We start from the raw sequence: 14,426 nt of genomic DNA on the forward strand, positions 1-14,426 counted from the left end.
TCACAAAGATGGCCTCCTTTACTCCTCTCTCAAACCATCGTTCCTCTCTGTCCAGGATGTGAACATCTTCATCCCTGAAAGAGTGACCGCTGGCCTGGAGATGAGTGTAGACCGCAGAGTCCTGGCCTGATGATGTTGATCTTCTGTGCTGGGCCATCCTTTTGGCCAGTGGCTGTTTAGTTTCCCCGATGTAAGACTGATCACAGCCCTCCTGACACTGAACAACATACACAACATTACTCTGTTTGTGCCGGGGGACTGGATCTTTGGGATGAACCAGTCTTTACCGTAATGTATTTTGGGGTTTAAAAGCCACTGGGACGTTATGTTTAGAAAATAAACGTCTCTGTTTCTCTGATACTCCCTCAACATACGGAATGACCACTGGTCTGGGTCTGGGTTCCTCCTTTTCACCTGATGGCTGACTGGAGTCCTGTTTGGGTTTCTTCTCTGCTTTCAGGAAGGCCCAGTTAGGATATCCACATTGCTCTAGAGCCTGTCTTGTGTGGGATTTCTTCTTCTGTCTGGCTCCTGAGCTAGTGGGGACGCTGTCTGCTCTGTGGTACAGAGTCCTGATGACTCCTAACTTGTGCCCCAGAGGGTGATGGGAGTCAAACTGCAAATACTGGTCTGTGTGGGTGGGTTTGCGGTACACCTCGGTTTGCAAATGTCCTCTATCAGAGACTGAGACCTCACAGTCCAAGAAAGCCAACTTGCCATTTTTTTCATCTTCTTGTGTGAACTTGATGTATTTATCCACAGAGTTGATGTGGTCAGTAAAATGTTGGACTTCCTGAGATTTAATTTTAACCCAGGTGTCGTCAACATACCTGAACCAATGACTTGGTGGTGTCCCTGAAAAGGACGTCAAGGCTCTCTTTTCTACCTCCTCCATGTACAGGTTGGCAACAATAGGAGAAACTGGAGACCCCATAGCACACCCATGTTTCTGTCTATAATATTGCTCCCCTATAGTTCATATCTTAGATGTTATTACTGTTTTTCTTATACATTTTATTGTTGGATGTAACTGGGACCCTGTGTACATAATTTCACTCCACCACATGTACCACATGAGGTGCGAATGACAATAAAGAATCTCTGACTCTGACTCTTACAGCTGTTGCACAATTTTTGTAGCAAATAAGCCTAAATAAAAGGGCTATGTTCTGACAAAGGAATGTACAGTATATAAAATATCGGTATCAGCATCGGTTATCGGCTGAATAAGTTGTAATATAACGGCATATTGGATAAAAATCCAATATTGCACATCCCTAGTCATGACCAGTTTTTCAAAGCATTTAGTGACTACTGAGGTGAGGGCCACTAGCCGATAGGAATGTGCGATATATACGGTACATGGTAGAAACGATAGAAATTTAGCCTACGACAGAGATCTGTCTTCTACTGGCTAACCACAGTAATGCTGTGTCTAATGTAAAATCAGAATTGTCAGTTTAATCGTTACTTTTTTTTAGTTGAAAACTGTGCGTAAGTGGTGTTAAAGTCTTTTCTTCAAGAACTAAGTAGCGAAGCTACAAGCTAACTACGGCCGGCTTGCCGTAGTGTTGCCGTATTCAGACGCATGTGCAAAACGCTGTGTTCCGTCAAAAGTTGTTTTTTTTTTCCCAGTCAAAAGTTAAAGTAAGTGTTGGTCAGCTTTAGAGAAACCTGCTCTCTGATCTGTAAAAAGAACTCTGTGTTGTGTGATTTTACTGCAAGACCCTCTGGTCAAAGCCACAGACTCATTTTGTGTCAGCTCTCTTTAAAGCAGAAGGAGGCGCCAACTAGAAGGTTGGAGGGTGAAGTGTTTCAGCGTGTACTTGCTGCTCTGTTGCTGTTCATTTCTTAAGTGAAAATACTGGAAACTGTTAAGAGTTAACATATTATTTTGTTTAAAACTTATGGCTAAAACTACATTTGCCATCTTTTGCACAACAATAAAAGCCTAATACTTGATTTGCTTATTACTTAAAAACTCTCTGGACCTAGTAGTGGAATTTTCTTAATTCAAAATAAATTATGGCAAAAGGACACCCTATGCTTTTATTTTTTCCATTCCTATTGCAAGTTGTATACCAAAAACATATTGTGATATATATCGTTATCGCCACCCTTCACAATACATATCATGATATGAATTTTATGCCATATCGTACATTCTTACTAGCCAATAGTCATTCAGGCCAGTCACTGTAGAGCTCTTTGAAACTGGGATAATTGTGGCAGTCGTGAGGCAGGTGGGAACTGTTGCCAGCGTGAGAGAATTATTAAATTTGTCAGCTAGCACCTCGCAGAGCTGATCGGCACAGTCTTTCAGTACCTTCTCCGGGATGTTGTCCGGGCCAGTTGCCTTGTGAGGATTGATCCTCCTGAAAGTACTCCTGCTGAGGAACTCTCCTTCTTGTGATAAGGTGAGTTAGGTGCTGGGTGGTTTGTTCGGGTCCTCAAAGTGTGCATAGAATATGTTGAGAGCATCTAGGAGTGATAGACCCCTAGGGCATTGTGCACCTCTGCCTTTATAATCTTAGTCCTAATGGACGGTGGACCTCAGTGAAGACTCAAACAGGTTCCCCTTAAGAATTTATTTTTGCACCATTCATCTTTCCTTTAACTCTGACTAGTCTCCCAGTCCCTGACCATTAAAGCAACAGCCCCACAGTAAGATGCTGCCATCGCCATGCTTTACTGTGCAGACGGTGCTCTTGTGTCTTTTCCTTCTCCGCAGATGAGCTCTCCAGCAGAATTAGCTTTGGCCTCTTGGTTTCTAGTCTGATTAATGTTCTCCTTGCCTGGTTTGAGTTTTGGTGGCCGACCCTTCCTTGGCAAGTTCTCTGCTGTGACCCCAAGGGTTGGAATATTTTTTATAAGACATTCCTGATTTTTTTTTTTCCTTACAACTTTATCTCCGACCCGTATAGATATTGTCTTGATCTTGAATGAACAAGAAACTCCAAGAGGATGATGTAGTGTGCTGCAAGGCTCGATTAGCTTGGTTAGCTTCAGAGCTCCACTACAGTCATATTTTAATAACGGGTTCTCTCTTTTTCGAGCTACTTGACAGATATGTGACAGATGTACTGTGTTGTCGATGGTTTAATCAGTGACGAGACGTTAATTTTCTTTGACCCATCAAAATAAATGTGGTCATTTATTAACAGAATCAAAATTTAACATCAACACATTGTACACTTGATTAGGCTGATCGGCTCTGATTAATAAAACTTGGCATGTTTTACTTAATAAAAACAACAGACATTTCTGAAGATATCTGGATTAATTACTGGCAAGTGTGTTGACGAGGAACGGCACCCTTCATCCGACTCCAGCTCAGCCCCGGTACACTCGGTAGTGAAGCGACTCGTTACCTTTGCAGAAGATAGGTCAGCTCCGGTACGGAGTTCCATTTCAACGCTACCTTTCAGCGTCTCCTCAGGATGGCTGAGAATCGTCCGAAGTAGTGACGGTACTCCGTTCAACAACACGCTCATCTCCCGGGTGGATACACAGCGAGCTGTGAGTCCGTCAGAGGTTCCAGTCAGATGTGGAAGGCTCCATAATCCCAACTAGACTCAGAAGAACTCCTAGGAACTCCAGCCGAACTCCATCAGAACCAGCAGAACTCCGTGGAACTCACGAAACTAATGGAACTAACTGAACTAACTGAACTCAGGGAACTCCAAGGAACTAACGGAACTAACAGTTCCAGGAAGTGTCTACTTTTAAAGAGTTCTGCTTCCGGTCACTTTTAGGAAGTCCTGATTGGTTGAAGGAACCAACAGGGGTGTGGTTTTAGTGACGTCAGAGGGTCATTACAAGTCAAGAAAAACAGCAGAACTGTTTAGGAACAGTTAGTTACAGACGAGAAAATATTTTGGAGAAATGACAGACTTACAGGTGCCAGTTCTCTTGTTTACTGTCTGAGAGCTTTAAAAACACGACAGCTTGTTCCAATAACTTGTTTCTTGACTGTCTCCGACTTTTGACCGACATCACTCTTCTCATTTTAGACAGAAGATCAAAAATGCATAATTACTTTGTAAAATAGACATTTAACTTGATTTCTACTTTCAATGAGGATTAAAAAAATCATTAATACCGTTTCACAGTTGATTTAAAATGAGTGGTTCACTTCAACATTTAAAAATGGTATGAACTAAACACACTTTTGATTATCAAGATATTGTAAAATAGTAATGATAATATAAAAAAGAGAGTGTTCTTTCAATTGATTAGTTCAGGATATAATTAGTCTCTGGATGAGCTAATTTGTATTTCTGGATTCAAATCAATGAAATAACAGTTCCTGTCCCATGAAGGTCTTCAGAGGCATGTTTTGACCGGAGGCCTAGTTCACTACAATGAATATTTTTGCACCTCACTGTAAATCTTTTTATATTTTACTTCAGAAATATTTAGGTATTCTGAATGATGAGAATCTATCCTTTTAATCTCATATTGATAAACTGGTTTCTAAACTAAAACTTATATTGGGTTTCTTTTATAGAAACAAAAAGTGTTTCTCACACCAAGTCAGAAGGCACCTGATTGTTTCAACTATCCTGCCCCTGGTGGTTTATGGAGATCTGCTATTTATGAACTCTTCAGCCCATACTTTTGAAAAAATTGGATGCTGTATATCATTGTGCCCTCTGTTTTATGACTGACTGTGGCTATCGAACACATCACTGCACTTTGTGTGCTACAGCAAAATGTCCCTCTTTGACTGACCGCACACTTTCTCACATATTGGTTTTTGTCTATAAATGCATCTTGGGCATCTTCCTACATATTTATGTTCACTTTTATCTAGAACTTTTAACCATTATAGTCTGCACTCTCAGGACATCATTTTGATGCAGGTCCCTAAGGTCAGAACTGAACTGGGTAAAAAGGCTTTTATGTCACCCCTGCCACTTGGAATATTCTGCAAAAGGATTTAAAGTTATCTCTTGTTACATTGGGACAATTTAAATCAATTCTAAAGGAACGAGAGCTGAGATCAGTTGGCTCCTGGAACTGCCCTAACCCTAATGTGTAATTATGTGATTTCTCCTGGATATGTATTTTGTGTATTTGGTTTAGTATTTTGGATTTGTTGTATGTTTTATGCTGCTGTCTTGGCCAGGTCACTCTTGGAAAAGAGGTATTTAATCTCAATGAGTTATTTTTCCTGGTTAAATAAAGGATGGATGGATGGATGGATGGATGGATGGATGGATGGATGGATGGATGGATGCATACACACACGCATACATACATGCATACACACACGCATACGCACACGCATACACACACGCATACATACATACATACACACACACACAAAGTTAAATAGTAAATATCCAACATAATTTGCATGCTCTCTTCAATCAAGTAGCTGGTAATACCATGCAGAAAGACAAAATAAGGATAAAATAAAAGCAAATCAAGTAAAAGAGAAGAATTTTTTAAAAGTGAAATACCGCAAGTAAGACATAATCACAGTAAATCCTGTCTGTACTGGCGCTATAAGGGCCTGGAATATGTTGTAGAAAAGGGAGGGGGACGGTAATATTATGGTAGTAATGGAGAATCAACAGACTGAGCAAGGACACTCGTCCCTGGCACATCAAGATCAGTCACTAGACCTGCAAACTGTCAGTGCTGCTCAGACCATACCTGGTCTGTGTGTGTGTGTTAAACTCTTCAATGAAACTAATAGATGTTGAGTGAAGTACACTCACTCTGGTCTGCATAGTTCTTAGTTTTTAGCTCCAGTTGTCGTGAGTGGGACTCCAACGTCGCCAGTCGACTTTGCAGATCCTTTTTCTCACCATCTTGGGAGTCTTCTAAAACGATGTACCTCTGCAGACAAAAACAGTTAAAACAGACATTTATCAGCATCACACTGGAACTAACAGGACTGACATACAGGATGATTAGTTTCTATGCGAGTCAGAAAGTGGAAGTGTCAAACGTGCATGTTCAGTCAGTTCTTTGATGTGGTGACATCAGGACAACTCTGAATTTGTTGCATATTAAAATATGTATTTACATGAGAGGGTGACAAGATATATTATATCTATATCTATATACATTATATAGATATTTTCTTTATACCTGCTGCCACAAGGTGCTATTATTCGTAAACATGGCATACCTTTTCATTTCTACGCCGATGACTGTCAAATTTAATTCCCTCTTCTTGACTGCCTGGCTGACATAAGGGACTGCATGGCATAAAATGTCTTAAATTTTAATGAGAAGAAGACAAAAGTCATGTTTTTTCTACCTAATGGCACAATCGAACCACATTTCCTCTCTAGCCCTGTTCGAGAAACAAGTTGTCACTAATCTGGGAGTAAAAAGGGACCCTTCTATGAAAATAAACAGTCATGTAAACACGATTAAATCCTGGTTTGTTTTGTTTTTGTTGTTGGTTGTTAGTTTCTTTCAGTTGAGACGACTGTCTAAGTTGAAGCCCATAATGTCCAAAAGTAATTTGAGACAGTAATACATGCTTTCATAACATCCAGGCTTGATTACTGCAATGTGCTTCTTTTTGAATCAGTCAGACCTCCATTGCACGTTTACAACTGGTTCAAAATGCTGCAGCCTGATTCTTAACTGGTACAGGTAAAAGAGAGCACATTACTCCTGTTCAGTCCTCCCTTCACTGGCTCCCAGTTCATTTTCAAATTCATTTTAAAATCCTTCTGTACGTTTATAAATCTCTGAACAGTTCTGCCTCCTCTTTTCTCGCTGATCTGCTGCAGCCATATGTCCCACAGTGCTCTGAGGTCAGCAGACCAGATGCTTTTATTGGTTCCAGGTACTTGTTTCAGAGGTGACAGGGCCTTCTCCGCTGGAGGTTCAAATCTGTGGAACGACTTACCCACTGCATGTCAGGCAGGCTCCCTCTCTCACAGTTTTTAGGTGTCGTTTGAAAACTCACTTTTATTCCCTGGCTTTTGACACGGTGCGAGTTGATTTTAACTTGTCTATATTCTATAATGGTAGTCATTTAGTTATTATCTTGATCTATTTGGATCTTTGTATTTTATCCTGTGTCCTTTTCTTGTTTTGTTTTTGCTGTACAGCACTTTGGTTGTCCTTGTTGCTGTTTAAAGGGCTTTACAAATAAAGTGGTATGGTATAGTATAAATGATGGGATAAAACTAATTTTGCTTAGAAAATGTAACTGAAAGTGGACAAACATCTAATTAAAGGCATGCATTTAAGTGACTGCTGACTCCTTGCTCAGTTTGCATTAATATTTTAGCTGATCAGCTGAGTCGGGTGTCTGAAGCAGTGCCTGTAAACAAAGTCTTGTGATGAGGGTGCTTTGTGTGGAGAAATGCCCCTGCGGCATGTGCCCCAGCACCGCTGGTATCTCAAGTTCAAATTCAAGTAGGTTTTATTGTCATTTGCATCACATGTGGTACATGAGGTGGAACAAAATTCAGTACACAGGGTCCCAGTTACATCCAACAATGGCAAAAAATATAAAGTGTAAAAAGAAACCGTAAATAAGGATCTAAGATATAAACTAAAGGAATACACTAAACACCAATAGTGCAAAACAATACGCTGAACAACAGCAGCATGAACATGAGTCTGTGTGAGTAGATAATAATAATAATGTCATCACAATGTCAGCACTGTATGTTTCCATACAATGGCGAAATTAGTCTCTGCATTTAACCCATCCACCACCAGGTGGTGCAGTGGGCAGCTATTGAAAGCGCCCGGGGGACATTTTGGGGATGAGACGTGCTGCCCAGAGACGCCACGTGATGTGCAGTGACTGGGGATTGAACCTGGGACTTTCGGGTCCCAAGCCGGCTGCCCTGCCTCTACACCTTCTCGGCCCCCGATGAGATGAGAACGAATGAATGATTTGTTTTCCCACAGTGATAATCCTGGTTAGTGATTTATGAGTCTAACAGCTTCAGGGTATAAGCTGTTCCTCAGTCTATTGGTTCTGCACTTAAGTCTCCAGAATACTCGGGCATACTTCAGTCCGCAGAGGTCTGCGTGTACTGGATTAGACTCGAAGCGGACGCCCGCAGGGCATGTCCATGCAAAGCTAAATTTTTACGACCGCGTACGCATATTCTGTGTCACACAATAAACTGACCGGTAACAGGTCTGGAGATTTCCTGGTGGGCTGGTCTGATGTGAGGGCTGCAGAGCCAGCGCTCCCTGTTTTGTTTTTTAGAACTTTTTATGAACATATAAACAAAGAACACCGCTGCGGCTTGCTGCCAGCTCTCGATTTTTAAACATTTGTTTGCAACTTGTCAATCAATCCAGTAGACGTGTCATCAAATGACCAATCGGTAAACTCAATTTGTCCCAAAGGTAAATGCCCCTTGCCTGCGGAGCTGGCTGCAGCCGCTCAGGGTGGACGCTCCAGTATGAAGTCTCGACCCTCTGCAGACAGTGCGCACAGTTTCTGCTCTGTGCGAGCCTTTAATGCTCCACAACCTTCTGCCTGAAGGGAACGAGGAAAAAAGTGTGTGCATCATCTGCACAGTGATGAGGGTCACCTGGGCATCAGGTTACAAGCAAGTCTTTCTTTAGCAAACGTCACCGAAGGTTTCTAACAATGAAATGTTGTCAAGATGCATCTCTGAGATCTCTCTCTTTAAAGAATGTCTTTTTAAACAATTCATTCATTGGTAGGCCAACATGACTCAGCCTGAGGACCCAAACTATTTTAATGTAGGGAATTTGGCATTTATTGACTCTGAAACTTTGCTTTGTGGCGTGAAAACAAAGCTATTTTGCATGAACAGTTTCAACATTTATCAAAAAGCCTATAACAAGCACTACACTAAAATACAGCTGGGAGAGTAGGTTTATTTTAGGTGTCACTTATTTCTCAGTTCAAAAAGAAAAGTGTGAGGTTTCAAGCTTTTAAACTGGAGTGAACTTCTTCATTTTTGCAAGCTAATGTCACATTCAAATCACTCTCACTCTTTTCTCTCCTGAGGGTTGTTGGTGTCTATGTTGGCCCAGACGTTTTGCTCATATTCAATGAAAGTGCAAATTTGTCTGTAACTGTGCAATGATTAGATTTACAGCAAGTAATGAAAGGTGAAACCTGAGACATGCTCCGTTTAATGTTGGTCTTTCTCATGTGACAGAGTCTTTCACACCTCTCTCAAGCTATGTTTACATGTGCAAATTTTTTTTTGACCGGATTGAAATGTTTTCAGATTAAATAATTCAAATGTATTGTTTACATGGGCACAATCTGTTCATGACGAGTGTTTACCTGCAGCAGGCTTTGTTCTGAAAAGACGCACTGACATGCACAGAGTGGTAAACTCTTTAAAAATACCACAGAAGAAGTTCTACTTCCGGGATGAACGTAAACAAACCTGAGCACCAAAATGGACCCGCGACAGGTTTTAATGACAGTGGAGACGTTGCTGCACTCCCTGACTGAGCTACAGGTGAGCTCTTTCAAAGTTTCTAGTAGAAATGTTGTTTTGCTCACTGACCAGTTTTGCTTCCCTGACATGCTAATATTATTAGCATTAGCCAGGCGGATATGACATAGTCGCACATGCACAGTCAGGTCAGTTTTTCACGATCAGAAAAAAATGAACAAATCAAGCGTTTACATGGCGTAAACCACCCGTTTCATTCTGATCACAAATTATTTAGGATCCCGCTGAATAAACAAAAAATAACCAGAACGGGGCATTTACATGATGCGTTTTTATTCTGAACGGCCGTTTGATCTGATTACTTATGTCCATGTAAACATAGCTTCAGACAGACGACATTCGTTGAGACAGCTCTTTACCATGCTGAGCCTTATATGATCCAGAGGGAAAAGGGGCTTGTGGGTACATACCTGCTTCAAAGAATAAGTGTTCTAGAGTTTAACTTGCTATTTTTCTCCAACACTGCATGTATAAGGTGGTTTTCACAGCTGATAGTCCGGTAGACTCGGTTCGGTTCGGGACCAATATTCATGACCTTTTGTTACATTTGAGCTGGTGCGTTTGCATTCACACTGCACTGTGCAGTCGAGCCAACCTGTTGAACCAACCTGTTGAACCAACCTGTTCCCCCACTCGCCTGTGGGGGCGCTGCACCAAGAACTACTGAAAGAAACGACACAAAAACCTCTCAAGACACCTCTTCTTCTTCTTCTGGAAATAAAAACAAAAATGGAGTGGCATCAAGTTTTAGCAGTTTTAAGAGTTATATTTAGTCATTTTTCAACAATGGACTCAGCATGAGCAGAAGATGAGACAGAAGACCATGGAGAATATTGTTCTATGTCGTATAAGCTTCGCCCTTTAAGGCCTTCGCTTTAGTGGGTTTATCCCGTTATGCAGAGCATAAGCACTGAAAAAATTAGTCCACGCCCACCTGCTGTGTGGGCCCCACCCGGTCCGTATAAATTACGTTAAGAGCGGGAAATCGGCTCCCATTTTTTCTTCAGCGAGCTGTAGTGAACTTAACCTGATGTCAAGACTAAGCCTAAGGTCAAAACCCTTGACCTTAAGAACCTTGTGGGACAAGAACTGTCATTTCATTGATTTGAATCCAGAAATACAGGTTCACCCATCCTGAGACTTTCTTTCTTGAAAATTCAAGTGGAAGAACACTCTCTTTTCTATTATCATTACTATTTTACAAATGTTGATAATCAAAGTGTTTTAGTTCAAACCATTTTAGATGTTGCAGTGAACTAATCGATTTTATTAACTGAAACAGTGTAATGATTTTTAATTCTCATGCAAAGTTAGAATTCATGTTAAAGCTGTTACAGAGTAATTATGCATTTTCTGATTTCTGTCTTTGAATGAGCAAGTGTGCGTTTTTCAGGGTCAGGAGTCGAAGCAGACATGTGTTGGAACAACTGTCTTGTTTACATCCTCTCAGACGTAAACAGAAGGAGTTGGCACCTGTTTCTAAAACTCGCCAAAACAAAACTCTCTATGTCTCTGAGAACATTTCTGATCTGTTCCATAACAATTCTTGCTGTCTTCTAACCTCTTACGTCACAAAACACACCCCGTCTGGTCGGTTCTGACCAATGGGAAGACTCCCAAATGAACCGGGAAAAGAGCTCTTTAAAATGTCGGTACTTCCTGGTCTACACAGTTCTGTGGGTTGGGAGAAGTTCGGCGGTGCGGACAGTTCTGATATGTCCTACTGCTGGCAGTTGCTGTGGGAGCCGGGAAGACCCTGACATGACCACAGAGCTCTTCCGAGTTTCATGGGATTATAACATTTTCCACTGAGGTGAGCTTGTGTCGGACAGAGCCTCGCCACTACTTCGGACGATTCACAGCATCCTACGGAGACGCTGAAAGGGTGCGTTAAACGGAATCTCGCCTGAGACATCTCCAGGTAAAAGAGTCGATTTCACCACCTAAGTGTACTGTAAGGAAGAAGCTGAAGAAAGCCCGGAGAGTGCCGTTCTGTTCAACACTCTCCCTCAAACACCATCTTTCACCCCCTTTAAACTTCCTTCCCATCTTTAAATTATTCTCTCAAGTAGAAATTCTTCCAGATAATTTAGAAATGTCTGTGTAAAGTGCTCATCCACCGCCGTGTGGACAATTGAACATAATTGTACAGTTTTCATAAATGTCTGTGGTGAAGCAACGGAAAATCATGGCCGTATGGTTTTCCTGATTGATGCTGTTGTTATTTTCATATTTTGCCAAATTAATGTAAATGTTTGATGTTAAACTTTGATTCTGTAAATAAATGACCGCATTCATTTTGATGGGTCAAAGATAAATGACGTCTCACGTTTGCATTTCATTAAATTCAATGCACGTTTTATTCAGTCCAGAAAAATGAGGAATCCGTGTTAATTGATGAATATATCTGAGCATCTGTTCATCTACATTTTGGTGGCCCGTCACGTGTTCATAAAATGGACTGTGTATTCGTGTAAAGATTGATTTTAGGTGTTGGCATGAAGAAAAATAACAGTTGTCAGCTGTGTTGAACGCAGCGTGCTGGAGCTGCGTGCTTGGAGCAAAAACGCTGCATGTTCCGCTAGTGATGTTATGAAAGCTGAAATAGTGTCATTGAGTCTTTATGAAAGCTGAAATTGTAAGCCTGTTATGGTAACTAAAAGCTGGGTTTGTGTGGAAACGCTTTATTCTGTTTAAAGGCAGTCCAGACGTGGTTCTGGTACCGGCTCGGTTCTGAAAAGGTTCGGACGAGTTGTTTAAATAGCTAGAAAGACGTTTTGAGACCGGAGTAGCAGACTCCGTGCAACTCAGAATTGATTCGTTACAATTTTTAACAGAAATGGTGCATTTTGACAGTTTAAAAGGCAGAAAAGTTGACGGACTTGTTCAGATAAATCTAACATGCTAGTTGGGAAAACGCTTCGGGATTGGTTGGATTGGCTGCTGTGAAGCGCTCTGATTTGCTGAGAAAGTGAATGACGTGCCTACGTCATTTCCTCTCACCCCCGTGCTGCTTTGTCATTGGTGATTTCAGTCACGTGACCCGGAAATGAAAACTCGTTTTCATAGGGAATAAAATCTGCTTTTTAAAGCTAAAAAGCGCTTTAAAGCTGTGTTCTGAAACGCTGTTTAAGTTCTTCGAAGTCTAATTGCTGAAATTTTGCCACGTTTGAGTAAAAATCCGTTCAAAAATGTTGGTTTTAACCGGGTCTAGCCGATGCTAATTTTAAGCTAACAGCTAACGACCGGATGCCACAGGAAGTCATAGCGACCCCTACTGGACAACACTAACAGTGTCTGAGTTAAAATTAATAAGGTTGTGCTGCCACCTTCTGGAGAAACGCGAGATCACAGGTTTTCACTTCGCTTTTTAGGTATTTTGAGTGAAATTAAACGTTTTTATTTCTGTAAGACGAACTTTGAGTTAACAAACTTCCTCGAGCTGAATTATACTGTTATGTTATCTTACCATTAAAAGTCAGTAAACACACACACAAACGATGACGAGTCATCGCAAGCTGAACACTCAGAAACAGCTTCTGCTGTGCTGACGGTTCAGACAAACCAAGATTACACAGATAAGGCTGAACGGGTGAAGAAGCGTCAGAAAAAACCCAAAAGGTTTCTGTGTAACTTTATCAGAAGGGGGGTCGCCAAAAAGGCGTACCTGTCAGTAACACTCGAAGGTGTCCTCACACACGAAGCACTTCTGGACGGTGGGGCAGACATAACAATTATGTCAGCTAAACTGTTCGAGGAGCTGAGGACGGCCGCTGCCAGTGTTAACAGGATAATACCTCTCTCTGAATGTGCTATAGAAATGCAGGGTCTCTCAGAGGTGAAAACAACCCTGACAGCTATAGCAATGGTTCACATGCAGATTGGCAAAATGACACTGTACCACCCGGTACACGTGTCTCGTGTTGACTCATTCCCATTTTTGGTTGGCCAGGATTTTATAAATCGCTTCGACGCAATTATAGATTATGGTGGTCAAACAATGTGGACAACAGTGAGCAAACCACTGCCAATAGATACGCCTCCGGAGTGTGACACAGACTGCCCAACAGCAGGTACCGCGGAAGGCGCACAGGACTCCTCAGCCGAGGACACGAGCCCGGTGAGTACTCCTCTGACATCATGTGAAACCAAAGAGACCCACTCAGTGGTCCAAACTCTGACCCAACAAGACAGTCTCCTCTGTGAGCTGGAGCAGTCAGAGTCCGCCAAACACTACCTACCACTGGTAGTTAAGGGTGTAGAGATCCAAGGGACCCACACCAACGATGCTGTTCTGTCTCTGTGGACAGATAAATCAGCAATTAACCGAGCTTTCTATGAAACCTTGGTTCACAAACACGTTGGTCTAGAACTAATTAAGAAAGCTTTTCGCTTTCCATTAGTTCCCAATAGTTCACAGGTAATGACCGCAGAAGGAGTCATTAACCTAAAACTGAACTGGAACCAACGAGAACTGGTTCACCCGTTTCTCGTTATCCAAAACTTACCACATGCATCCTACATAGGCTCTGACATTTTGGTAAGGTTAGGTGTCCACGTGGACACCATCAACAAGGTGCTGTGGTCCCTAAAACCAGCCACAAAGGATCCTCCTGTGCTAGACACAGCGAGCCTTAAGGCTGGGCAGACCATTCCAGAGGCCTGCCAAGTTGCTAGCAACCAAACCACCACAGTACCACCTCAGGTGATTAACCTAATGGTGCGAATCCACATCATAGCTGGACAATCTATTAGCCGTAAACAGGCATATTTTCAACCCTCTCCTGCATTTTTCAACTTGGGACTGTCCGTGGAAGCCACGAACCAGGTGAGTCTTGACTCCAGGACCACATCTATTGCTGTGTGTAACACTGGCATGGATGAGGTGCTGATCCCAAAAAACACTATGCTAGGATGGTTGATTTCAACTGACTTTCATGATTTTGAACTAGGCATTCCATTTCTGGGAGGACTCCCAGA

The 14,426-nt window shown here is 41.8% G+C and overlaps 1 protein-coding gene across 1 annotated transcript in view; it reads right to left on the reverse strand.

Annotated features, from left to right (window-relative positions):
• LOC119424077 (C-Jun-amino-terminal kinase-interacting protein 4) overlaps positions 1–14,426 on the reverse strand; it is a 71,552-nt gene that overhangs the window by 38,904 nt on the left and 18,222 nt on the right. The window contains exon 2 of the mRNA XM_037691548.1: positions 5,730–5,850. Coding sequence (XP_037547476.1) covers positions 5,730–5,850 — 121 coding nt within the window. The remainder of the gene's footprint in view (positions 1–5,729; positions 5,851–14,426) is intronic.

This window comes from Nematolebias whitei, chromosome 17, assembly GCF_014905685.2.
Source record: "Nematolebias whitei isolate Nwh7 chromosome 17, NemWhi1, whole genome shotgun sequence".
Lineage (NCBI taxonomy): Eukaryota > Metazoa > Chordata > Actinopteri > Cyprinodontiformes > Rivulidae > Nematolebias > Nematolebias whitei.